The sequence below is a fragment of the Brassica napus genome, chromosome C3 (assembly GCF_020379485.1).
Source record: "Brassica napus cultivar Da-Ae chromosome C3, Da-Ae, whole genome shotgun sequence".
NCBI classification, from domain to species: domain Eukaryota; kingdom Viridiplantae; phylum Streptophyta; class Magnoliopsida; order Brassicales; family Brassicaceae; genus Brassica; species Brassica napus.
The window spans coordinates 6,453,713-6,480,612 of NC_063446.1; the positions used below are offsets into that span (position 1 = coordinate 6,453,713).

Genomic DNA, 26,900 nt, shown 5'->3' on the forward strand with positions numbered 1-26,900 from the left:
GTAAAACTATATGATAACACACAAGAAAATCACATTGCACATTTGCACTTGTCACTACTAGAGTAGGTGATGTCCGTTATCGTTGTATTTTTTGGAAACACAAGAAAAGAATGGTAAAAAAATGGAAAAATAAACAAATCGTCGACAGCAGGATTCGAACCTGCGCGGGCAAAGCCCAATTGATTTCGAGTCAATCTCCTTAACCACTCGGACATATCGACAAGCTGTTTAGTAAGCAAAGTTGAAAACTCTTAAAACTTGATACATTCTCATAATCTAAGCGGCGATTGTTTCCTTATCTGTTTTCCATTGACATTTATGTTGGTTTCCTTCCTTTCTATTAGTGGCAAAAATGCGACAATATTTTTTTGAAGTCTAAAAAGGCACACAATTAGCTTAGAGTTTGGTCTGTTATCTATAGCAAACCCTCGGCCATGTCTGGTATGTACAATCAAGACGGCGGCGGTGGTGCGCCTATTCCGTCGTACGGTGGTGATGGAGGTTGTAGAGGCCGTGATGCTGGATACGGAGGACGCAGTGCTTCTGGCGGACGCGGTGGCGGTAGAGGAAACGGAGGTATGTGATTTTGATCCTTCCAGATCTGAAGGATTCCTCCTTATGCTTTTCTAGATTTCTCTATTCCTTGCTTAGCTTCCCATCTGTTAATAATTTGATTCGATTCAGGCGGTGGTGGATATCAAGGAGGTGGCGGCGGCGGAAGAGGTGGTGGTGGCAGAGATGGTGATTGGCCTTGCCCTAACCCAAGGTAGTTATTGCATAAATCTTCGTTTTGTTTAGGATTATGAAATTGAATCTCTTGCCGGAACTGTTTGGATATATATAGTTGTGGGAACGTGAACTTTGCAAGGAGAGTTGAATGTAACAAGTGTGGTGCGCCTGCTCCTTCTGGCACTGGTGACCGAGGAGGTGGCCGAGGGGCCAGTGATCGTGATAGTGGTAGTAGGAGCTATGAGAGTAGTAGATATGATGGTGGCAGTAGGAGTAGAGGTGATGGTGTTGGTGGTGGCTCGTACGGTAGTAATAGTCAACATAGGGATAATGGTTCTTATAGTCAGCGTCCTCCACCTCTGGCTGCTATTCCATCGTATGATGGTTCTGGCAGTTACCCTCCTCCACCCATGGGGTATGGAATGGAAGCAGTTCCCCCGCCTTCAAGCTATGCTGGCGGTCCCCCTTCTTATGGTGGTCCTTCAGGGGGTTATGATGGTGGTCGGGGTGGTGGATATGATGGTGGTAGTGCTCCTCGACGCCAGGAGCCTAGTTATGGAGATGTACCTGCTGAAAAGGTCAAGCAGTGCGACGAGAATTGTGATGAAACTTGTGATAATGCCAGAATATACATCTCTAATTTACCTCCGGATGTGACCGTTGATGAACTCAAGGATCTCTTTGGTGGCATTGGCCAAGTAATAACACTGCTCTTTTACTTATCGGAATGAGCTTTTCCCTTTCCTTAGATTCTTGTTTCTGTATTTGTTTATTTGTGTGCTGATTGGGAGTGCACTACCTGATGGATCTATGATAGGTTGGAAGAATCAAGCAGAAACGTGGTTACAAAGACCAGTGGCCTTATAACATCAAGATCTACACTGATGAGAAGGGAAAGAATAAAGGTGATGCATGTCTGGCTTATGAAGATCCCAGCGCCGCACACTCAGCAGGCGGCTTTTTCAACAGTATGTACCATGTAATTGCAGTCTAGTTTATTGCATTCCTTAAAATTTCTATTTGAATGAACGGTGGTTGATTGTTTTGTAGATTATGAAATGAGGGGGAACAAGATTGGTGTAACGATGGCAGAGAAGTCTGCTCCCAAAGCTCCTACTTTTGACCAGAGGTAGCTTTCTTGATTCTTTATAAGTACTTCAGATTTTTTTCTCATTACTATTTAGCTGTCACACCAGTCACTCTACTACATCTTATAGTACACTCATTTGGATATGACAGAAAGATTAGGGAGTTTTGTATGCCATCAAGCTACGTGTAGGTCTAAATAGGAAATAAACCACGTTTATAAACATATCTTTTAGTTTTAGCTGTGTCTATGGCTGCTTTTGATTTGTGAAGATTATTTTGTTCATGCTTCTTCCAAGAGTATTTTGGCAAAATATAAAGTATGTTAATATAGTAATTCCCCAAATAAGTTGCTTCTTTAGTTGGTGGTCTTCCATGCTTTATAAGACTCGACCTTCTTGTGTTTGAGTCACATCATCTTCAGCAGTAACCTGATCTTTTATTAGTTGGTAATAATGTGGTCCTTGCAAAAACTTGTAAATGGTGCAGAGGCGGTGGTGGTAGAGGAGGAGGCGGCTATGGTGGTGGAGACAGAAGAAGAGATAACTATGGTTCAGGACCAGACAGAAACCACCATGGGGGAAACCGGTCTCGTCCATATTGAGAGAAAGAGATGAATCAATGAATCAGTTATTATGTGTTATAAGAGTTTGTGTGTGTACGGGGGGGGGGGGGGGGGGGGATGTTATATGAATCAATCACATGTTGGAGATACCAAACAAAACAAGAGGTAGGTTTTTGTTCACTTTGGCCTTGAACCTTATTTTCTTTGTCTTTCTATGTACCGTTTCTTTGGGGATCTATTATTTATGCACATGCGTAGTTCGACTTATTCACAGTGTGAATTTTGTTGTTTTTAATAGAAGGAAGTGGAAAATTAACTCCAAAATGCATTGCAAATTGGTGGGTAAGGGTTCATGATGATTTTCAGGTGAGTGCATTAATATTCTTTTTCACTTTCTTGACAAGCACATAACTCCCGTTGTTGTTTCTCTTCCTGAATCTTCTTTTTGACTCTGTTCATCTTGTATTATGCACTCATCTAGGCAAACATACAATTCGTAGATTTATTACGTGAGAAACGGCAGGAGTAGGGACCAGCTACATTTGTGTCTAATCCGTACAGCCTGAAGGAGGCAGTTGTGAATTTAGTACTAACTAGGTCCGGGTATTATAAGACCCTTTTGGCTATAGCTACTTGATGAGTATTACAAAAAGAGTGGCGTTTTTAGGTCAATACAAAATTAGAAATAATGCATCACGTTTGTTACATTTCAGAGGCTAAAGGGAAGGGTGTCTTTAAAGGAGAACCAACATTCTTTGGAAGAATAATGGATTTCGTGATGTTCTTGATCATTTCCACTGAGGATCCTGCTTCTGAACGGTGTATTTTCACGTTCACCAGATCAATCGCCCATGTACCACATTTTGTTTTGGTTAAAGGCTCCATCCACCACTTGGCGCCGTTACATTCTCTCACGAGCCCAACATTGGAACAATACAGAGGCCTGGCGGACGCTTGTAAGAATCAGTACAGATTTATAACCTTTATACCTACGACAGTGTGATTCAAACCAAGTGGGCGACTTTTAACATTTGTAAAAATCTAAATTTTCTATTGTTATGAAGGCCATACATATTATTTTTCCAAATGATGAGCTCTTGAGATCACACTAGATTCACAAGTTAATATCCAAATGTCTGTAAAGACCAAACCCGTAATTTTTCTTACTTTTTACTTAACTCCCATACGATTTAAATTTTGTCGATCATTTATTATTTCTTGTTATACCTAACATCTGAAAGTCATATTGTATAATGAACCTGATGCATTCGACGTCCTCTTCAACAACAACAAAAAAAGATAGTAAAATATTACACAAACCGTAAATCTTACCCGTTCCTTACCATCTCAGGATAAAAGCAAGAAGAACCCATAGAACTCAGGATGGATAGCGCCAATATAGATATACAAACATTTTATAGTACCGGTGAGACATGGCGCTATCCCTCCTGAGCTTTACAGCTACTTCTCAACTACATCACCTGAAATTTGCATGAATATTCATCTTCCTCTCTTTGGTCTCCATGTGTTTATATATATAGTAGATATGTAATGTCAAGTACTTGTATGTTTATATTAGAGAGGAGCTTGGTCGTGGATCACGTTGATGTATATTTATAGTCTCAAGTGTCACCAATAATGAAGCCCTTTCTCCAAAAAAAAAAAGTGTCACCAATAATGTACCAATCTTTCTAATATCATCACATTTTTAAGCATTCCCATACCCACCACAAATATTTTTAGAATATTTATGTACCAAAAAATAGGAAGATGAGAGAATATATCATTCATGGTGGAGAGCTTTAACCAGTGATTAACATATATATTATAGTATAAGATTTGTTGGTACTCTTTTTCATTAAAATTGCATATAATAAACGATATGATTTATAGATTCGTGTTGGACCATATCACTTCGTCGGATTATATGTATAAAGTACTATTTAGCATGTTACAAAAAAAAAAAGAAGTACTATTTAGCAAGAAATACGTCTAGGTATATAGTGTAGCGACTGGCTCCATAATATAGTATTTTATACGATAGTGATTTGGTAGCTACGCTTTTATGTTCTCTACGGCGCAAACTCAGCACGGCCACAAATCGTCGGTTGGACCAGACACTGAGTGTGTGGAAGAACGTAAATGCGATGATGCATTAAATATTGGTTGTAGATGGATTTATATTTGTCTTTCATTTCAAAATATTACTTACTCCCTCTATTTCATTTTAGTTGTCGTTTTAGGTTTATGCACACGGATTAAAAAATATTTATTTTGTATATTTTCAATAGAAAACCATTATTATCTATACATCTAACCATATTTCAACCAATAGAAAAAATTAATAGGGGATTAAGATTAATAAATTTTACTTTGAGACTTTAAAACGACACTTATTTTGTGACGAAATTTTTTCTCTAGAACGACAAATAATTTGAAACGGAGGGAATATGAGTTATGACAATAGAGTAATGTCATTTCAAAATATTATTTATGACAATAATGATATATATATATATATATATATATGTCTACGTGACTAGTCTGGACCACTTCTGTAAGGGCAGAATATCCATGTATAACTCAAAAAAAAAAAAATTAGAAAGGGCTATTGCATAATTAAGGATAAAGTGACATTTTCCAAATATTAAACCTCACATGTTCCTTAACACTGTAAAAACAAAAATAGAAACAAAGCCATGAAAGATTGAATCTATTCAAATTTCATTTAGTTTCTCAGTTTCCTCAGCATTTCATATGAAAAGAAACATACTCTAATTTATACTTTTTCAGAGTAGATATATTTTTTGATATTTTTCTAACAAAAAGAAGAAAAGAAAGAAAAACATAAGTATATTGTTAATATATATATATATATATATATATATATATATATATATATATATATATATATATATATATATATATATGTTAGAAAACAAATAAAAAATGCACTTCAATTCGATAGATTCTCTAACTATGCTAAATACACATCATGAATGATAATACCATACGTTGTTTTTTCATATTAAAAATCTCACAGCGAAAAGAAAGAATAATACACTGAAGAAGAAAATAAAGAGTAAGCAAACACTAGAATTGTTCCCAAAATGACGCATGTCCACATCTCTTTCAAAAAGAACATCAATCTTGGATCTAGTGTTTTCTCTCTCTGTCTCTCAATGATCAGTAGTGTCGTTACGCTTTAGATTAAACAAACCGTGATCTGCAAGAATAGTTTGCATGGTTAGGTATTTCCCCAACAACAATGACCAGATTCTCTTGCCAGTCCATCTCGGGTTCTGGCCGGAGAATCCAAACACCGGGGGTGAGGTTAGTACTCGAGCCTTCTCGGCCAGACTTCCAGTGGTGTGCCGACAGATTCACAGTAAGCAACCTTTTGGAATGTTCAGAGGCGAAAATGCTATGAACTATGCATTTTCGACATTTTTGCTCGAAGCAGTTATTATAATCTTTTTCATCAAAATTACTTGCTTCCTCCTTCGACCTCTACGTCAACCACGTATCGTCTGCGAGATCATTGTTCGTCACTAATTCCTCTTACTATAAAATTATTAAAATCTTGAATTTGTTAGAATATTAATAAAAGAATGGTTTGGTTTATGTTTTCTGAAGGGTGGAATGATGATAGGACCGTCGATGCTTGGAGGAAGCAGAAACTTCAACTACTACGTGTTCCCACCTATCTCAAACTACATATGCGCAAACTTGGGACTAATGGGCTTCTTTTACTTCTTCTTCATCACTGGGGCCAAGACCGATGTTACATCCGTTGCAAAGTCCCCAAGAAAGCACAAATACATCGCTGCCATAGGTGTTCTCATCCCTGCCCTCTGCGTTTGGGTCACTGGGATGGCAATGCGACATAAAATGGACAAGAACATGAGGAAGATCTCGTCTATTGGAGCTATTGCGTTTGGTTTGGCTTTTAGTTCTTTCCCTGTCATCTACACTATTTTAAGAGACATGAACCTTGTCAACTCAGAGGTGGGCAAGTTCGCCATGTCGGTGGCTCTTCTTGGAGATATGGCAGCGATCTTGGTGCTTACTTTTTTCGAGGCCATGATGCATGGCGACGGAGGAGGAGCCATGGCTATAGTATGGTACCTTGTATCGGTAGTGATCTTCAGTGGTTTTATGCTTTTGGTTGTGAGAGGAGCTCTTGAGTGGGTGGTCTCCCACACCCCAGAGGGGAAACTTGTGGACCAAAACTATATAGTGATGATTCTCATGGGTGTTCTTGTCGCTTGTTTTCTCACGGACATGCTTGGTTTGTCTATAGGCGTGGGACCCATTTGGCTAGGGTTGGTTGTCCCTCATGGTCCACCTTTGGGCTCCACGTTGGCTATTCGTAGCGAGACGTTTATCCATGAGTTCTTGATGCCTTTTTCCTTCGGTTTAGTGGGTTTGAACACCAATGTATACTTACTTACCAGCGATATATTGGAGCAAGAGCTATCTCCCCTCGTCTACATGGTCATCGTTGGATTCATCACTAAGTTCATCGCTGTTGTTGCCGCTGCTGTCTTCTTTAAAGTCCCTACTAGAGATAGTCTCACGCTTGGTCTCATGATGAACTTGAGAGGCCAGATTGATATGTTACTATACTTGCATTGGATAGACAAACGTATTGTTGGTTTAGCCGGTTTTACTGTTTTGGTGTTGCAATCGCTTGTGATTACCGGTATATCAACGCCTCTTATCAGCTTCCTTTACGATCCAAACCGTCCTTACAGAATCAGCAAGCACCGCACCATCCAACACACTCCTCCTTCCACCGAGATGGGTTTGGTTCTTGCCGTGTCTGACCATGAAGCCTTGTCTGGTTTGATCACTTTCCTTGACCTAGCTTATCCCACTACGAGTAGTCCTTTTTCTATTTATGCTATTCAGTTAGTGGAACTCATGGGGAGAGCTTCACCGGTTTTTATTGAAGAGAAAGACGTTGAGGAGGGGGAAGAAGAAGAGCATCATGAGCGTATCCGAAGCAGACGTGTTGACCAAGTGCAAAGCGCATTTAAGTTGTACCAGGAGAATAGAAATGAATGTGTAACGTTGCATGCCTACACTGCTCATGCTCCAAAGCGTTTAATGTATCAAGATATTTGCGAGTTAGCTTTGGTCAAGAAAACAGCTTTCATTCTCTTGCCTTATCAACAAGAGCGTCTTGATGATGCTGCACCTACTGAGCTACGTAACTCCGGGATGTTATCAGTGAACGCGGATGTCTTGGCGCACACGCCATGCTCGGTTTGTATTTACTACGACAAAGGAAGGCTTAAAAACGCGGTGTTTCGGTCCTTAGATGACGTCCAGCAACATTCAACTTCTTTGAGCCGTGTGAGACAAGAAACGTACCGTTTTGTGGTTTTGTTCCTTGGAGGAGCTGATAATAGAGAAGCTCTCCATCTGGCCGATAGGATGACTGTAAACCCGGACATAACCTTGACGGTGATCAGGTTCTTGGCGTTCAACCACGAAGGAGAGGACGAGAAGGAGAAGAAGCTGGACGATGGGGTGGTGACGTGGTTTTGGGTCAAGAATGAAGGTAAAGATAGGGTTAGTTACAAGGAGGTTGTGGTCAAGAACGGTGCGGAGACGCTTGCTGCGATTCAGGCGATGAACGTTAACGACTATGATCTGTGGATAACGGGGAAGAGAGAAGGAATCAATCCAAAGATTTTAGAAGGGCTTGCGGAGTGGAGCGAGAATCATCAGCTGGGAGTCATCGGAGAAACTGTGGCTGGGAGTATATTTGCGTCGGAGGGTTCGGTGTTAGTAGTGCAGCAACAGGTGAGGAACCGGAAGGGTGGTGATGCTTTCTTGAATGGCAAGTTTGATTACAAGAGTTTAGTGTCTTCTTGGTCGTGTTATAGATGATGATTTGTTAGATGGATTTTTACTTGGTTAGGTTTCTTTTTATTTTCATTAAACCTGAGTTGTGAAAGGATAGATGAAATGAAAAAGCTTTAGCGTTTATTTATGAATCAAAAACTGTTTTTTTTTTTTACTATGAGTTTTGAGGAATATTTAAATAAAAACGAATATAGTTTCATCTTAAACTCCAGCCTTTAGAACCTGTTGGATTTTACATGAACATACCCAGGCCATGGACTCGGAGTTGGAACCACTGGAAGAACTTCGAACTGAGACAATTTACATCGCCTTGAATATTTCACGAGTCGTTCCAAGACACCAGGCTTGTGCTGTTCTCCAGTAGACTCATCCAAACGTAGCACGAGCTTCTCGAGTTTCTTCGAGTTCTTCATAAAGTATCTAGCCAAACTCAGTTCAGTAGCAATCTCCGTGACCGGGGTTTCCATTTCAACAGATTCGAGAGACGATAACAAACAACGAGGCAGCACAGTGGAGAGTCTAGTACTCACTGCATATGGAGAATCAATAACCAATTCCTGCAAACACAAATCTGACAGAATTTAAATCCAGGACTAATCTCAGGAATTGAAAAGTTTTTAAGCCAAAATTGTTTACCAATTTCAAGTGTTTTAGATTGGGGCAGCTCTCAAGAACGATTGGCATTAGTTTAGGGGATGCGTTTAAGCACATAGCGGCACGCAAACGAGTCAAGTCATGAAGTTTGGGGATTGGGTAAATATATATAAACTGTAAGCAAAGAGAAGAGCATGCACAAACAAAGTGAGAATAAGAAATAATGGGAAAGTTCAAAAGCGTGTCATGAGTTTATAAATACCTCCAGAGTTTTCCATGATATGGTCCAATCTTTAACACCTGAAAAATCCTTGACAAGATTGCAAATGATCTTCGTTTCCGACAAGTAATCACTCATTGTTGACATGAAGAATTAAACAAAGAGAAGTAGCGGAGGAAGTGGGAGAAGTGGCCATATCACTTACCAAATGGGGAGGAGTGGCTAGTCCACTACTAGTTAGTGGAGGAAGTGGGAGGAGTTGCCATATCACTTACCAAATGGGGAGGAGTGGCTAGTCCACTACTAGTTATTTAGTCTTCTACCATTGAGTGCTTATTGCCTTTGTTTCCTTTAAATACACCATGTATATTACACAATTAAACACACAATTCAATACAAACATTTCTTTCATTCTCTCAATCTCACAAATCCTCTCATTCTCTTAAATTCTCAAATTTCTCTTCTCTTAAATTCTCAAATTTCTCTTCTCTCTCAAATACTTACGGTTACTTCACTCCTTTTTTACTTTGTTCGTGTGCTTCATCACGGTTAAAACACTTAGAAGCTCTCATAATCCCACAAATTATCATGGTATCAGAGCAGCAACAATCTTGAAACCTTTCTAAATTCCGCAAAATCAAAACTCTGTTTCTAGTTCTTAAACTCTACCTCTGACCAAGTAAATCCCCAAGATGGAGAACAACAACAACAATAACAACAACCGCATCAGCATACCTGTGACCCTGAAGGGGATTAACTACCTCTTGTGGGCCAGGATGGTGAAGATTGCCCTTGGAGGAAAGGGTTTGTGGAGTCATGTCTCAGCAGAAGCAGCTCCAAAACAAACCACCCAAGGAGAAGATGGACAGGAGATTGTGGTAGCTACTGATGAAGACAAATGGGCTCAGGAAGATCTCATGGTTCTCACAGTGCTCCTTAGCTCCCTAGAACCCGCCATCATGGAGTCTTACTCCTACTGTGAAACTACCAAGCAGCTGTGGGATACACTCTACAAAGTGTATGGAAATACCTCCAACCTTACAAGGGTCTTTGAAGTAAAAAGAGCTATCAATACCCTCAACCAAGGAGATATGGAGTTCCAGCCTCACTTTGGCAAGTTCCGGTCTCTTTGGGCAGAGATGGAACTACTCAGACCACATACTACCGACCCCACCACTCTCTTAACCAGGCGTGAAGAGGACAGAGTGTTTGGACTACTGCTCACGCTTAATCCATCTTATGGGAGCTTAATCAAGCACATCCTGAGAGCTGACAAGTTACCTGACCTGGATGAAGTATACGCTCAAATTCAGAAGGAAGAAGGCTCTGTGGGCTTATTTGGAGGCAAGGGAGACTTAAACATGGCACATCAAGCTGAACGAGCCGTGTCAAACAAGGCAGCTTACAAGCTAGATGAGAAGAAAAACTTGACCTGCGATCACTGCAAGAAGAAGGGCCACATGAAGGACAAATGCTGGATACTACATCCGCACCTCAAGCCCAACAAATTTAGGGACAACCGCCCTCAATACCAAGATGCAAGAGCCAACTTCTCAACTGATGGTGCTGAGCCAACAACACCAATCACCATGGGTATAAGCAACCTAGGTGTGGGAAGAGCTACTGCCTCCACATCAGGCTATGCCACGCCAAGAGCCAATCTAGATGAGACCATCAAGAAGTCTGACTTAACCGCTCTCATCAAAGCTCTCAAGGAATCTGGTATATCTAAAACTCTTGGTATCTCCCTTAATGCTTCTCACAATGCAAATGGTTCTATGAATAATTTTAAATCGGCTAAGCCCTTAGTTATAGACTCTGGTGCTTCTCATCACATGATAAGTGATTTAGAACTGATTAAGAACATAGAACCGGCTTTAGGAAATGTGATGATAGCAAATGGAGATAAAATTCCAATAAAAGGTGTAGGTGAACTTAGATTGTTTGATAAAGAATCTAAAGCTTTCTATATGCCTACATTTGCCTCAAACCTACTATCTGTTAAAAAAGTAACTAATAGGTGTGGGAAGAGCTACTGCCTCCACATCAGGCTATGCCACGCCAAGAGCCAATCTAGATGAGACCATCAAGAAGTCTGACTTAACCGCTCTCATCAAAGCTCTCAAGGAATCTGGTATATCTAAAACTCTTGGTATCTCCCTTAATGCTTCTCACAATGCAAATGGTTCTATGAATAATTTTAAATCGGCTAAGCCCTTAGTTATAGACTCTGGTGCTTCTCATCACATGATAAGTGATTTAGAACTGATTAAGAACATAGAACCGGCTTTAGGAAATGTGATGATAGCAAATGGAGATAAAATTCCAATATGTAGGTGAACTTAGATTGTTTGATAAAGAATCTAAAGCTTTCTATATGCCTACATTTGCCTCAAACCTACTATCTGTTAAAAAAGTAACTAATGATCTCAATTGTCAAGTTACTTTCACGCCTAACAGTGTATACTTTCAGGATATTGATTCTAGTAAGTTGCTTGGCAAAGGTGTTACCAAGGGAGACTTGTACTTACTTGAGGACACAAGACCTGTATCTCAATTATCGTGTGTGTTTCATTCTGTTTCTGAATTCCCTAAAGATGAAATCTGGCATGCTAGACTAGGACATCCCCATTCTCGTGCCTTGAACATCCTGTTGCCTAGTATTTCTTTTAAAAATGAGTGTGAAGCGTGTATATTAGGAAAACATTGCAGAACTGTGTTTCCTAAATCAAAAACCCAATATGAAAACTGCTTTGATTTGATTCACTCTGATGTGTGGACTGCTCCATGTGTATCTAGAGAACAACATAAATATTTTGTGACATTCATTGATGAAAAATCTAAATACACATGGATCACTTTGTTGCAATCTAAGGATAGGGTGCTAGAAGCATTTAAAAATTTTCAGAACTATATTACTAACCATTTCAATGTTAAGATTAAAATTCTTAGATCAGATAATGGTGGTGAATATACTAGCACAACCTTCAAACAACATCTAGCCTCACATGGAATCATTCAACAAACCAGCTGTCCTTACACACCCCAACAAAATGGTGTGGCTGAAAGAAAGAATAGACACTTGATGGAAGTGGCAAGGAGTATGATGTTCCATACAAATGTACCCAAGCGGTTTTGGGGGGATGCAGTAGTCACAGCCACCTACCTAATCAACCGCACACCTACAAGAGTCCTCTTTGATGCCACCCCATATGAGGTACTAAACAAATCTAGACCATCAATTGATCATTTGCGTGTGTTTGGGTGTGTGTGCTTTGTTTTGATTCCAGGAGAACTAAGAAACAAACTGGAGGCAAAGAGCACAAAGGCAATGTTCATTGGATACTCTACGCACCAAAAGGGGTACAAATGCTATGTACCAGAGACAAGGAGAGTCCTAGTATCCAGAGATGTTAAGTTCATGGAATCCAAGGCCTATTATGATGAGAAGAGTTGGGAGGAACTCAAAGATCTATCTCATTCTGCCTCGGACAGAGCTAACAACCTGAAGATTCTTATGGAAAGACTCGACATTAACCTAGAAAAGGAACCAGAGAAAGGCCGGGACACTACTCCTTATAAAGAGACCATGGTTCATAACACTGAAGACTCTCATCCTGACCATGAAGGGGGGAATGAAGATCAACCGACGCAAGCTCAACCTGAAGAAAACCCAGTATTATCTCATGATCAAGATGAGATGGGACAACCAGACACTGAAGCTCAAGAAGGAGAACCAAGCAGCAGTAATGAACCTGAGCAGACACAAGTCCTAAGGAGAAGAACAAGGATCAGAAGACCAGCCTCAGATTGGGTTAAAAATGATTTTGTTTACTACAATGCTCAAGCTGTGGCACATCCAGAAAGTGGATTATGCTCCCTAGCTCACTATCCAGAAGAACAAGTCTTTATGAGTTCATTGGACCTGGAATGGATACCAAGAACATATGCAGAAGCTATGGAAGATGATGAATGGAGGAAATCGGTGGATGATGAAATGAGGGCCATGGAGAAGAACAACACCTGGTATGAGACAGAACTTCCAAAAGGGAAGAAAGCTGTGACCAGCAGACTCATACATACCATTAAGTATCTTGCAAATGGGAAGCCAGAAAGAAAGAAGACCAGACTGGTGGCAAGAGGATACACACAAGTGTATGGAGAGGACTATCTAGACACCTTTGCACCAGTGGCCAAGCTTCATACAATCCGGATTCTACTCTCATTAGCAGTGAACCTAGAATGGGACCTTTGGCAAATGGATGTGAAGAATGCTTTCCTGCAAGGAGAACTAGAAGATGAAGTGTATATGAAACCACCTCCGGGGATGGAAGAAATGGTGAAACCAGGGAATGTCCTTAGACTCAGAAAGGCAATCTATGGCTTGAAGCAATCACCAAGAGCTTGGTACCACAAGCTAAGCACTACATTGAATGGAAGGGGATTTGTGAAGTCTCAAGCGGATCACACACTCTTCACTCTCACCAGCAAGCAAGGAATTACGGTAATTCTAGTCTATGTGGATGACATCATCATCACGGGTAGTGACAAGGAGGGGATCAGTTTAACCAAGACATTTCTCAAGGCCGCATTTGACATCAAAGACCTGGGAGAACTGAAGTACTTCCTTGGCATTGAGATGTGCAGATCAAAGGAAGGATTATTCATGTCCCAAAGAAAGTATACCCTGGACATATTAAAGGAGGCAGGAGATCTTGGAGGAAGACATGCCAAGACACCACTTGAAGAAGGTTACAAGGTATTGCGAGAGGGGGAGTATGAAGACACTCCATTTGAAGATGTCAAGCAGTATAGACGGATGGTTGGGAAGCTGATCTATCTAACCATCACTCGGCCAGATGTGTGTTTCGCAGTTAATCAAGTGAGCCAGCACATGCAAACTCCCAAGGTTCATCACTGGAACATGGTGGAGAGGATTCTAAGATACTTAAGAGAAGCGCCAGGACAAGGTGTATGGATGGCTTGCAACAAGAACACTGAGGTGATAGGATACTGTGATGCAGATTGGGCTGGAGATAGAGTAGACAGAAGGTCAACCACCGGTTATTGTACATTCATTGGAGGGAATCTTGTCACTTGGAAGAGCAAGAAACAGAAAGTAGTATCTTGTTCAAGCGCAGAAGCAGAGTACAGATCAATGAGGAAGCTAACCAGTGAGCTTATCTGGATAAAGGGGCTTTTAGGCGACTTGGGAATTGAGATCACCTCTCCCATGACCATGCACTGTGACAACCAAGCCGCAATACACATTGCATCCAACTCAGTCTTTCATGAAAGGACAAAGCACATAGAAGTAGACTGCCACAAGGTCAGACAAGCAGTGGAGCAGCAAGTGATTCTCCCATGTTATACAAGAAGTGCGGATCAGCTGGCTGACATCTTCACCAAGGCGGCCAGTAGCAAAGTTTGTGAGTCCATTCTTCCAAGACTTGGACTCATAAACCTTCCATGTCAATGATCTCCTCACCGTGGAGTATTCTACTCTTTTTCCTTTGCTTGGTTTTTATCCCAAGTGGTTTTTCCAAGAAAAGGTTTTAATGAGGGAATACTTCATGGCTTTCCAAGCTTGACACTCACTACTGTCAAGCTTGAGGGGGAGTGTTGACATGAAGAATTAAACAAAGGGAAGTAGTGGAGGAAGTGGGAGAAGTGGCCATATCACTTACCAAATGGGGAGGAGTGGCTAGTCCACTACTAGTTAGTGGAGGAAGTGGGAGGAGTGGCCATATCACTTACCAAATGGGGAGGAGTGGCTAGTCCACTACTAGTTATTTAGTCTTCCACCATTGAGTGCTTATTGCTTTTGTTTCCTTTAAATACACCATGTATGTTACACAATTAAACACACAATTCAATACAAACATTTCTTTCATTCTCTCAATCTCACAAATCCTCTCATTCTCTTAAATTCTCAAATTTCTCTTCTCTCTCAAATACTTACGGTTACTTCACTTATTTTTTACTTTGTTCGTGTGCTTCATCACGGTTAAAACACTTAGAAGCTCTCATAATCCCACAAATTATCACTCATCAGCTCAAACTCGACATCAATATCAACCTTGAAAGACTCAGCCTTACTTATTATCTCAAACCTTCTAAAATGGTAGTAATCCATGAGACTCAGACGCTCAAGCTTCGGGGCATCGATCACAACCGAACGTCCACGAGCATAAAAAGGCTCCGCTCGTCTTAAAACGAAGCTCTTTAGCGAGAGCGAGCGGACACGTAGCGCTACTACAGAATCATCTTTGCTAAGACATATTTTTAAAACTTCTAGAACCGGAGAGCAAGAGATGAGAGCCTCCGCAGCAGCATCGCTAGGGAGAACAACGTCTTCCAAGTACATGATCTTGAGACAGGGCAAGGAGAGAGACACGAGCTCGTACAGGCTAACGTGATGGAGCTTTAAGCATACCAATGCCTCACACGCGGAAAGCGTTAAGGGTGTCCGGATGACGTCATCAATGTCGTCAATGGCACCAAACTTATTCTCGACTTGGAATTGGAAACGTTCAAGCTTCCGCATATCCAACACTTTACCGAGACACGGCTTGTAAAGATAAACCTCACTGTTAAGGCCATCGTGGTCAATGGTCAACTTGAACTCACGCAAGTAGTGCTTGCCTTGGAAAGCAAGAAACTCGTGGATGAAATCGACACAGAGTTGGTCGTTTGTGAAGTCAAGGGTGTTTAGTTCTAACCTAGGAACCCATTTCCAGAGATGTCTCCATCTAGAGGACAGAACACTCGTCCAAACCGCTTGCTCAGTAGTGAGAAAGCTGAGTATGTGGCATAACAACGGTTCAGGTAAAAAGCTTATCCTATCTTCTCCACTGATAACAACAACTTGTTCTCGTTCTCGAACAGATCTAGATCAGAGAGGAGCTTACCGCTTTTGGTACTTATACCATTATTACAAAAAAAATCGAAACTTCAACAGCGCAACGAGTAAGGAAGGAGAGAGAGAAGATCAGAGAGGAGCTTACCGCTTTTGGTACTTATAGAACTGCTTCATTGAAGCTATCTCCTGATACCTTGATTTGATTCAGTAATCTTTTCCCTGAAAATTTAGGGTTTGTGAACGTCTCTTCGTCTTTTTGTTCTTGTGTAATGAGTCAATGACTAATGAGCCCTGTTAAAAAATGTGGCTGCCTAGAGGCCTAGGCGCTGGAGTATGCGCAACTTGGACATCTCCTGCAGCAAATTCGGTATGATCGTCTAACAAAATTGGACACCGATTACCCGGCCCATTAAATCGATTAGTCGGCCCTTTAACCAACAATCGGTCTGTCTACCAATTAATCGGCTCAATCACCAACTAACCGGCTCGATTATATTAAATTATAAACTGTAAAAGTATATATTGGGTTTTAGAGGAATTTCGAATCCCAAATACTTTACCCTTTCTTTAGCACGTGAATTCTATATGGATTAATACTGGATCAGCTTGTATGGCTTTTTTCGTTCTAATCATTTAATGTCATTTAAAAAAAAAAATAGAGCCAGTATACATGATTTCTACCGTAATTAGAGTATCTATAAAGTAAAATTCCACTTTTTTAAAAGTGGAATAAAATGAAATATAGAGTTAAAATGCTCAAATCCTACTTTATTTTTTATTCTATAAAAGAGTAACGAACAAACAAAAATTGATTACTTCATTTATGTAATAAATTTTTTTATAGAGTGATAAATAAAGTTGGATTGAAATCATATTTTCTGTTTCTTCGTTTTAGAGCAAACAAATGGAGTTAGCCGAAAATGCCCTTAAAACCATTTTTCATTTATCGTTTCTTTTTACAATTAGTTTTGCGAAGATGACATGAACATAATTTTCAAAAAGCAAATGACATGAACAAAAGCATGCACAAAATTTATAAGCCAAAACAAAAATAAAAAAACCACAAATGTAATGAAAAGAAATACATAAACGAAACATTAGGCTTTGGCATTGAGCATTTATAAGTAGGGAATATCTGTAAATTATTAAACCACAAGCCCAATGGGCCTTTATAGAATCTGAATCAAACTGTTTGTGAGACCAGAGCTAAAAGAGTCACCGTCGTCAATTCCAAGCCTATACGCCGCCGCAGCACTTCCACCGTCGCCGGTAATCTGAATCTTCTTGGCGGAATGGAGGAAGAAATGGCGAATCGTAGAGTGTCGAGTCGGACTCGCAAGGTTGCTTCGAAGATGGCGGACCGATAATCGAACGCAGGTGCTTTGTTTGATTTCGAGAAGAAAAAAAAATTTCAGTTGTATTTCTAATGGTTTAATTATAGGCTGCGATTGCACGGCTGGAAGCTTTGGAGAACGATAATGGAGCTGTGGAGGTGGTTGATTTGAACGATGATGGAGAAGCGTCTCTTGACGAAGACGATGATCTCGGTGAATAAACTTATTTTCTCTCTCTGTGATCTGAAGTTCAAGTTTTAATCATGTGTTTTGGTTTGTTGCAGGTTACGTGCAGAAGAAGCAACACAAGGGATCAAAGCGTAAAACTCGACAAGCAAAAGCTTTGGAGGCTCGTAAAGCTCATCATAAGTCCTTCACTGAGCTCTTGCAGGAGGTAAAAGTGATTAAAACTCTTTGTTATTGTTTCTGCAGCTAAGCTCAGCTGATATGGTTTCTCTTTCAGGCGAATTTGGAATCTTTACCGTCGCATGTGCCCACTTACTTGAAAGCAGCCGTGGGACCTCCTAGTTCGTCTTCTCGTCGCCATTTCTGTACAGTCTGTGGGTACATTGCGGGATATAGTTGCTGCTTATGTGGGATGCGGTTTTGTTCTATTCGTTGTCAAAACATTCACAAGGATACTCGTTGTCAGAAGTTTGTTGCATAGGAATCGAGTAGCATTGTACTGAAACATCATCAGTCTCATTGTTTGTGTAATGAATGTGTTGTCAGATGAAATATCACGTTTCTCTCTAAAGTGTTCTTATGATTTTGGAGGATCGAACGTGGGACATCTGTTGTTTGAGCGTTTCCAGTAGCTTTCTCTTAGATTCCCCAGCTCTGGAGAAATTCACTAAGGACTCTGTTGCGCCATGACTGTTTTACGTGCTGAATCTACTGTGCTCCATGTTTTCAGTGCTTCAAAGATGCGATGTCCAACCCCTTGATTCTTTGCTAAATTGCTTCTCCATAACCATTCGCAGCAGCATATCTGATATTGCATTGCCCTCCATACCACAACCTTATTTTATCAAACCGCCCGGTTTACACCTACCCACAACCCGGTTGAAAACAAAAGTAAGCTACCAGTGACAGTGAAGTCACAAAGATATCAATATTACACGCCCGTGCCACTTTCAGACAAAAAGGCAAAAGTCAAAGATAGCGTCTGTTTTGAGGGGTATTTACGTCATTGTACAATTCTCTATCCATCCAGTCTTCGTCCTCCCTTCCTTGCAACTTTCTTCGTCTTCGATTCCTTGCTTCCCCCGTCGATCTCGCTGTTGACCAATACAGAGAAAGCTCTCTACTGCTTTCACACCTCTCTATTCAAAACATGGCAGAGAACGGCGAAGAAAAGCTACTCGCCGTAGCGCGCCACATAGCCAAGACCCTCGGCCACAACGAGTCCATGGCCGACGACATCCTCCAGATCTTCTCCACCTTCGACGGCAGATTCTCCCGCGAGAAGCTCTCCGAGGACCAACCCTCAGAAGACGGATCCGGAGGAGTCGCCGCCCTCGAGCGAGCTCTCAACTCGCTAGACTCCCAGATCTCCCGCTTCGTCGCCTCCGATCAGCCGATCTGGTCCGATCCCGCCGACTCCGCCGCCTTCCTCGACTCCATCGACGAGCTCGTGAACCTCACCAGAGAGTGGAGCCACGCGTCCTCAGAAAAGCCCATCGGCGCGTGCCTCTCACGCGCCGACGACATGATGCAGCAGGCCATGTTCCGCATCGAGGAGGAGTTCAGGTCTCTCATGGACCACGGCGCCGAGTCGTTCCCGGTGAGCCACCGTTTCGACGAATCGGAGGAGGAAGACGATGTTGATGATGGAGAAGAAGACTGCGACGATTCTCAGATCCCAGTCGCGCAGCCACTAACTGACTACGACCTAATCATCGACGCGCTCTCTTCGGCAACGATCAACGATCTCCACGAGATAACTAAGCGCATGCTCGCTGCTGGATTCGGCAAATCGTGCTCCCACGTGTACAGTGGGTCCCGGAGAGAGTTTCTCGAAGAGAGCATGTCGAGGTTAGGCCTCCAGAAGCTGAGCATCGAAGACGTTCATAAGATGCAGTGGCAGGAGCTCGAGGATGAGATTGACCGTTGGATCAAAGCAGCCAACGTCGCTCTCCGCATCCTCTTCCCTAGCGAGCGCCGTCTCTGCGACCGTGTCTTCTTCGGCTTCTCCTCGGCTGCTGATCTCTCCTTCATGGAGGTGTGCCGCGGCTCCACGATCCAGCTCTTGAACTTCGCGGACGCGGTTGCTATTGGAAGTAGGTCTCCAGAGAGGCTGTTTAAAGTGCTCGACGTGTTCGAGACGATGAGGGATTTGATGGTTGAGTTCGAGTCTGTGTTCTCTGATCAGTTTTGCTTAGTGCTTAGAAACGAAGCTGTGACGATTTGGAAGCGGTTGGGGGAGGCGGTTAGAGGTATATTCATGGAGCTTGAGAATCTGATCCGGAGAGATCCGGCTAAAGCTGCTGTTCCTGGCGGTGGTCTGCATCCGATCACTCGGTACGTGATGAACTACCTCCGCGCGGCGTGCAGGTCGCGGCAGACTCTGGAGCAAGTGTTTGAGGAGAGTAATGGTGTGCCGTCGAAAGACTCGACTCTGTTGACTGTGCAGATGTCTTGGATCATGGAGCTTTTGGAGAGTAATCTCGAAGTGAAGTCTAAAGTGTATAAAGATCCGGCGTTGAGCTATGTGTTTCTGATGAACAACGGGAGATACATTGTTCAGAAAGTGAGAGACGGCGAGCTTGGAGTGCTTTTGGGAGAGGATTGGATTCGGAAACATAATGCTAAAGTGAAGCAATACCATATGAGTTATCAGAGAAGCTCGTGGAATAAGATGATTGGGTTGCTGAAGGTGGACAACTCCGCGGCGGGGATGAACGGGTTGGGGAAAACGATGAAGGAGAAGCTGAAGGAGTTTAATATGCAGTTTGATGAGGTGTGTAAAGCTCACTCGACTTGGGTTGTGTTTGACGAGCAGATGAGAGAGGAGCTGAGAACCTCGCTGGCTAGGCTGTTGTTGCCGGCTTACGGGAAATTTATTGGAAGGTTTCAGAATCTTGGAGATATAGGGAAAAATGCAGATAGGTACATCAAGTATGGTGTTGAGGATATTGAGGCGCGTGTTAACGAGCTGTTCAAAGGGACGACGACCGCAAGAAAATGAAGGTACAACACGGAGAGCTCCCACTTGTAAGATGTTTGTAAACGAACCACATGCTGATGACCAGTAGAGAGAGTCTTGCAGAGTGGATTTGTAAAATGTATGGTTTTGAACAGCTATGTTAGTGTTTGTGTTATGTTGTATTGTATTAAGAAGAAGAAACAGTCGAAGCGAATGACATGAATCCCGATACTCCCTTGATCATTTATAATGATTTAGAGGTGAAATCAAAGAGCAAAGGTTTTAGTGAATGTTGAGCAATATAAAGGCCTTTTAGCTTTTGATAAAAAAGAAGGCCTTTTAGCTTAAGTTCTTACATTTCTGAAGGGAGGTGGGGACATAGTTGCAGCTGGAACCGAACAAATGATCTTCGTTTCTCCTCGAGATGTTCAAAAAATGAACCATCCAAATTGTTCATCTACATAAGTTTCATAACTTTAGGTAAAGTTTTAAAAACCAGTTGGCTAAACCAATTTGAACCATCTGGATGAAGATAGTTCATCTCGTAGCCTCCATGAAAAGATATTGAGATCTCTCTTTTTTCTTTTCCTCTCGAGCTTGCTTTCTATTTCACTCACTCTCGAGCGCTCTCTTTCTTTCTTCTCTTCAGTGTCTGTTTGTATACTACTTGCAAGGAGTAGGAGTCTTTTAATATACTGACTCGCAACAGAACTGGGCTTGTTATTGATCAAACTAGGTTTATAGACATGTCAGATTTCTGGTGGAATGAGCTGTGTAAGGTATATGTCTTGCCTTTCATTTTCTTATTTTAGATTGTGATCTCTCAACTTGCTTTGACATCTAAGGGAAATATGAAAAGCAAAATTATCTCTGTCCCTCTTCATCTAGTTCTTTGTTTTTAAAATAACTTTCAAGACTATCTTCCCATCTCTTCTGACCGCTTCTGATTATAGTGTTCTCAATTCATTGATAATCCCTCTTCATTCTTGTAATGATTATGAGTGCGTGCGTCAGATATGTGTATATTAATAGTTATTATGAGTACGTTATAACTCTTCATCAGTTTATGATTATAGAGTTTTCAGTTCACTGCTTTCAGGGATGGCCTGGAGCTAGAAATATAAAGGAGAAATCAGTGGCAAATATAAATGAATCAATACATACGATGGTAAAGACGCAAGATGGCGAAGACTCAAGATGGTTCAGGCTTTTTAAGATTGAAGCATGAATTTTTAGATTTTTGTTCTTAAGCTATTTAGATTTTGTTAAACTTTATGTATGGCTTTCGTATGTTCTACTTGGAGTTGTTTCATAAAACTTTACAAAACTTTATGTTTGTTAGAAATTTGATTTTTTATAAATTCCAATGCAAATTTAAAATATATTTCAGCTTAATAGTAGAAATAAATATAGTTAAAATTAAGACTAAACTAGAATTTGACCCGCACGTTCGTATATATTTTTATTTTATAAATGTATATATTTAACATTATTGTAAACATTTTAAATATATATGATTTACATTTGAGTTTTATATATTGTGTAACTTTATAAATTTATTGTTTAGTTTTTAATTCAGGATTATTAATATATAATCATTTGTTTTATACTTTTTACTTTGTTTCAGACACCATCGTCGAATGATAAAAAAACACGCTATGAGCCATGCTTGTAATTAAAAACATAGAGATATCATTAATATCTTTTGAATTATTTTTTTCTGATATCCTATTTGGTAAATAACGCATGATCTAAAAGTTAGCTATGACTATTATATTTTGTATATAATCATTTTAGATAATATATTGTTGTGAATTTCAAATTAATTAAATAATATATAGTTGTAGATATAAAAGTTTAACATATGCTAATATTTTTTTGTATAAAATATACATACTTTATGAATTTAACCCTTTTTAACTGTGAATGATAATTTATTTTATTTATTTAAATGAAAGAAATGATACTTTATTTTATTTATTTTGAAAGCAATTTTAAAATAAAATAGGTTAATTTACCAATTTTATATACTTTTCTTTTTATTTAATTCTATATTACTTCTATTTTATATAATATATTATAAAATTTATAAAAATATCAAAGAATTTTTTTGTTTTATAATAAAAATTTAATTAATATTAATGTATAATCATATTATATTACAAATTACGAAATTAATTATTGCATGATTTTAAGAAAATACTTAAAACTTTTAATAAGATTTGGGTAGATATTTTTTCAACAGATTTTGTTATAATTAAAAATAAAATTTAAATATATATTTTCTCAATAGATTTGTTAGACTAATAATAATCATTATGTCATATTAAGTAATTAATCAAATGGCCCTACTAAAATTTTTAAATAGTAGATAAAAATTAGGACTCTAAATTAAAAGATTAGATATATGATTATATCAAAATAAAAATAGTTGAGTTAGTTTTTATTAAATTATCTAAAATTAAGACTAAAAGATGTAGATGTACATTAACAAAGCAAACAAACAATTTCTAATTAATTTAGATGAACCACTATAATTAAAAATGAACAATTTAGAGCATCATCCATATGAATTATGTAGATAGATTACATGAATATATCATTTAGATGAACTATCTAAATATATTATTTGGATAGAGATGACAGATAGACAGACAAACAAACTCGAAATCATTAGTTTTGTATTTGGTTTGTTTTGTTAATTTGAATATTTCAAATAAACTTTTCTTAGTCAATCTCTCCTCCAAATTCATGTGGATTAATTTACAATGATCTCGCCATTGATAAGAAGGGAATTAATGCAGATATTTATTTTAACTCATGTCATAAATCTATATGAGGCTGTTTGCGCAATAAGTGCACCAAAGACATCAAAAAAGAATTGGTGGAAAGGAGATCACAAAAGTGGTGATTGCACATTGGTCTAAATTATTAATTAGAACTAAGTTTTCATCAATCTGAAAATTATCTTTCATCTTTCCAATTTTTATTGTTTTTTCTTGTAATTTTTTCGAGAAGATCTTGATTGATGGTTGAGCTTGTCGAACATATTTGATTTAACTCCAGCACCAATCACAGTAGTGACACTTAAAAGAACGATGAAGAGTATGAAGTACCTGATTTCTTTTATGTTTGATTGTTGAATGCTTTAAAAACACTGGTAGGAAATATTTGAATATTTGAATATTTGATTTGAAATATTACTAATGAATAAAATCTATATATAATAAAATATATGTATAAATTAGTAGTTTTGATATACGCTTATATAAGTCAATCTTATACTTAGTTCAAAAGAATAGTCAATTTCAATGATGATGACTCTGTTTATTTTTGGTGAGTCTTTTTCCATATATTAACAAATTATAGTAATTTATTATTATTTTTTGTTTAATTATCTTACTATCAAATCGTAATATTTGAGATATATCCATTGATACTTTTACGCAAAATTCTTTGAAATATTTTATAGACATTTTCAGCTTTATATTTTAAATAAAAAGATAAGATATGGAAAATAAAAGATTATCTTTGATTTTGGATCTACATTAAAAATTTGTATACAAAACTTTTCCACTTTCAATATATCTATCTTATAAAAACAGATTCATTCACATTTGAAATTAACCTTGGTTATACATGGGATATTAAAGACACTGAAACTTAAAATGATGTTAGTATGTTATTAAAGGTAATTTGTTATTTGGTTGTAGATCATAAAACATGAAACTTTTGAAATAATTTTAAATAAAATAATTAAAAAATATTCTGAAATTTTTTCTTAAGATTTCATTTTAATAAAATCTTTAGTATCTATTATATGTATATATATAGTATTATATTTTATTTTTTAATGTTTACTTATAATTAATTAAATAATTAATATAATATTATAATAAATTAGTAATAATTCAGCTAATTTATATAATGAAAAATTAAAAATCTTTGATATGTTAAATATACATTTCATAAAAGGAATTAAATTATTAAATAAATAATAATTATGTTATTTTAAGTTTCATAAAAGGAATTAACTCATTAAATAAATAATAACAGGAATTATTAAATAAATAATAATAGCCAATCGCGAAGTTATGCGGATGGCTGATTTTTATATGTTTGTGCCTACCTTCATTGAGTCATTCAGTCGATATGTGATAGACTTGGTTCTCGTAAGCATATGCTAGTTTTTAAGATAGACTTCTCTAGCTTTAGCCCCTCTCTCATTGGTTTTGGACGAGCTAATTCCACATTTCCACTTAAGAATAAATAAATTCCAAACTAATAAGCTTCAGTCATACCACACCCGCCGTGGAGTAGGGAGTCTATAGCAAGTTGCTTGTGCCTCAAGCTAAAGAAGAAGAGATGCTCTCTAGTCTGCTTCTATTCAAGGTAGCAACATCTCCTTCTCATTGTTCTAGCTACCAACATGATCATGTGATACTATGCGACCATTACTTTGATCCTTCTCTATCTTCTCTTAAGCTTCTTCTCGTATCAAAATAATTAGGGTTTATGTGCTTTAACCTCTCATTGTCAGTCCCGTTCAAGGCATGTTCAATGTAAGTGATTCTATCATCATCGCTAATGTCGGTTGTTAAACAGACTTCAAGTCCCTATAAGACGATCGAATTCACAAAGGTTTATTCGAGAAGACATTAAAACTGCAATGAAACAGAACACAACAAAAGGCTATGTGATGTTTGAAATTTTTTTTGTTGAATTCTTGAAACAGAGAAAATAACACAAGTTCCCAAACAAATAGAAGCAAAGAGAGTCTCCGAAAACATAAGACGTCTAAAAAAGACAATAAAAGAGGTGGAAAATCACAAAATCAAGCAGCTTGTTGACCAGCAAGCCTCTTCTTGGCCTCCTCAATGATGGTAAGCTTAATACCTTTACCCTTGGGAAGAGACACCCACGGCTTTGTTCCTTTGCCAAGGGTGAACACATTACCCAACCTTGTCGCAAACTCATGTCCCGTAGAGTCTTGGATGTGGATAGTCTCAAAGCTTCCCTTATGCTTCTCACGGTTCTTAATCACACCAACACGCCCCCTGTTTCTTCCTCCGGTAACCATCACAACATTGCCGACATCAAACTTGATAAACTCAACAATCTTGTTCTCCTCAAGATCGAGCTTGATGGTGTCGTTAGGCTTGATGAGCGGGTCAGGGTAACGGATGGTGCGACCATCGTATGTGTTCAGGTAAGGGATTCCCTTCTGTCCGACCTGGATAGTTCGAACCTTGCAAAGCTTAAACTGTAAAGAGAAACACATACATGTCAAGCACTACTCTAGATGATGATAACGAAAGAGAGAGAGAGAGGGAGAAAGATCTAAACCTTGGCTTCCTCATCCCTGATGGAGTGAAGACGGAAACGACCCTTGGTGTCATAGAGAAGACGGAAGTTCTCGTTAGTCTTGGGGATAGAGATAACATCCATGAAACCAGCAGGGTAGGTCTTGTCAGTCCTGACTTTGCCGTCAACCTGAATATGCCTTTGCATCAAGATGGAGATGACTTCACGGTAAGTAAGAGCATACTTCAACCTGTTCCTGATGATAAGAACGAGAGGAAGGCACTCTCTAGACTTGTGGGGTCCAGAAGATGGCTTGGGGGCCTGTGTAGAACCAATACGAACAACGTTATTTAAAGCATATATATAAACAGAATAAAAAAACTGAGCAAACAAAGAGAGGAGAAAACATACAAAAGCACCACCAAGTTTGTCAAGCATCCAATGCTTAGGGGCATTGAGCCTCTTCAAATGCTTCTTTAAACCTCTCGCCTGTTTAATAATCGAACATAACACATATGTTAGTGCTATATAAGTGATACTTGTCAGTGCTATATAAACATATATGTTAGAGAGTGATACAAATGACATTTTCAGTGCTTACATAATCAATTACGACCTACCACATCTGAGATCTAAGTAAGTCAGATCTAATAAATACAATTGCTCTGAAGCTAAGCTAACGATTATCTAGCTCAGTAACAGAAAGCTCGCAGCTCGATTATGAATCGCTAAATTAACAACAGGTACAAAGAAAGAGAGTGGGAGGAAGACGAACCATGTTTGGAGTTCGGAAGGGTAGCGCCGATACAGACGGCTTCTCTCGTTTAAGTGGTGAAGGTTGTGAGAGAAGACGAGTAAAACCCTAACTGTATTTAAATACCCTCTTCTACACTGATGTTAGGGTGTTTTGGGCTCTTTAAGGTTTCGGCCCATTAGTTTCTTTTTTTGTTAGGCCTTATGGTTAGTCCATTTTTCTATCAGTTTCAAGGAAGAACACAACTTCAAAATCCGACTTGACTGATTTAAACTAGTGCAGATGCGGATACACGAGTTTACCAGAGATCTCAAATATTATTTATAAAAAACTATTTAGTATAACAGAATTTATGAAACACTTTTAGTTAATGTAGTTACTGTAGGTTTTACATTTGATTATTTAGTTAATGTTGAGCGAAATTAAG

The 26,900-nt window shown here is 39.0% G+C and overlaps 6 protein-coding genes, 1 non-coding gene and 1 pseudogene across 21 annotated transcripts; 4 read left to right on the forward strand and 4 right to left on the reverse strand.

The window, feature by feature from the left end:
• Positions 1-139: 139 nt before the first annotated feature.
• On the reverse strand, positions 140-221 carry TRNAS-CGA. The gene has a single exon. It is a non-coding gene; the product is annotated as a tRNA-Ser (tRNA).
• A 61-nt stretch (positions 222-282) lies between these two features.
• LOC111213276 (transcription initiation factor TFIID subunit 15b-like) lies at positions 283-3,467 on the forward strand. 15 transcript variants are annotated; one of them, XR_007321169.1, is made up of 9 exons: positions 287-576; positions 685-766; positions 845-1,427; positions 1,547-1,697; positions 1,780-1,858; positions 2,305-2,545; positions 2,679-2,746; positions 2,862-2,977; positions 3,094-3,467. XR_007321169.1 is itself a non-coding variant. In XM_022714997.2 (7 exons), exons 1-6 carry the CDS (start codon positions 435-437, stop codon positions 2,734-2,736), a joined length of 1,095 nt encoding a protein of 364 aa, XP_022570718.1. In that variant the 5' UTR covers positions 283-434; the 3' UTR covers positions 2,737-2,746; positions 2,881-3,467. The 15 variants fall into 15 exon arrangements, 5 of the variants coding, with proteins under 5 accessions (XP_022570718.1, XP_022570716.1, XP_022570717.1 ...); XR_002663301.2 differs by lacking the exon at positions 2,305-2,545 and having other exon boundaries at positions 283-576; positions 2,881-2,977; XR_002663300.2 differs by lacking the exon at positions 2,305-2,545 and having other exon boundaries at positions 284-576.
• A 1,858-nt stretch (positions 3,468-5,325) lies between these two features.
• On the forward strand, positions 5,326-8,303 carry LOC106383594 (cation/H(+) antiporter 24-like). The gene is made up of 2 exons (XM_013823674.3): positions 5,326-5,923; positions 6,017-8,303. Exons 1-2 carry the CDS (start codon positions 5,624-5,626, stop codon positions 8,279-8,281), a joined length of 2,565 nt encoding a protein of 854 aa, XP_013679128.1. The 5' UTR covers positions 5,326-5,623; the 3' UTR covers positions 8,282-8,303.
• A 52-nt stretch (positions 8,304-8,355) lies between these two features.
• On the reverse strand, positions 8,356-9,228 carry LOC106383595 (F-box/FBD/LRR-repeat protein At5g18770-like). Its single transcript, XM_013823676.3, has 3 exons — positions 9,114-9,228; positions 8,894-9,025; positions 8,356-8,814 (listed from the first exon to the last, which is right to left on the reverse strand). Exons 1-3 carry the CDS (start codon positions 9,216-9,218, stop codon positions 8,473-8,475), a joined length of 579 nt encoding a protein of 192 aa, XP_013679130.2. The 5' UTR covers positions 9,219-9,228; the 3' UTR covers positions 8,356-8,472.
• A 5,859-nt stretch (positions 9,229-15,087) lies between these two features.
• On the reverse strand, positions 15,088-16,107 carry LOC106383597 (F-box/FBD/LRR-repeat protein At5g18770-like). Its single transcript, XM_013823678.1, has 2 exons — positions 16,079-16,107; positions 15,088-15,871 (listed from the first exon to the last, which is right to left on the reverse strand). Exons 1-2 carry the CDS (start codon positions 16,105-16,107, stop codon positions 15,088-15,090), a joined length of 813 nt encoding a protein of 270 aa, XP_013679132.1.
• Positions 16,108-17,145: 1,038 nt separating this feature from the next.
• Positions 17,146-18,120, forward strand: LOC106385394 (annotated as a pseudogene).
• A 324-nt stretch (positions 18,121-18,444) lies between these two features.
• Positions 18,445-20,705, forward strand: LOC106387154 (exocyst complex component EXO70B1-like). The gene has a single exon (XM_013826965.3). It carries the CDS (start codon positions 18,604-18,606, stop codon positions 20,455-20,457), a length of 1,854 nt encoding a protein of 617 aa, XP_013682419.1. The 5' UTR covers positions 18,445-18,603; the 3' UTR covers positions 20,458-20,705.
• Positions 20,706-25,112: 4,407 nt separating this feature from the next.
• LOC106387155 (40S ribosomal protein S4-2) lies at positions 25,113-26,619 on the reverse strand. Its single transcript, XM_013826966.3, has 4 exons — positions 26,495-26,619; positions 26,131-26,208; positions 25,762-26,040; positions 25,113-25,678 (listed from the first exon to the last, which is right to left on the reverse strand). The coding sequence occupies exons 1-4, from the start codon at positions 26,495-26,497 to the stop codon at positions 25,250-25,252; spliced, it is 789 nt and encodes a 262-aa protein (XP_013682420.1). The 5' UTR covers positions 26,498-26,619; the 3' UTR covers positions 25,113-25,249.
• Between the last annotated feature and the right edge of the window lie 281 nt (positions 26,620-26,900).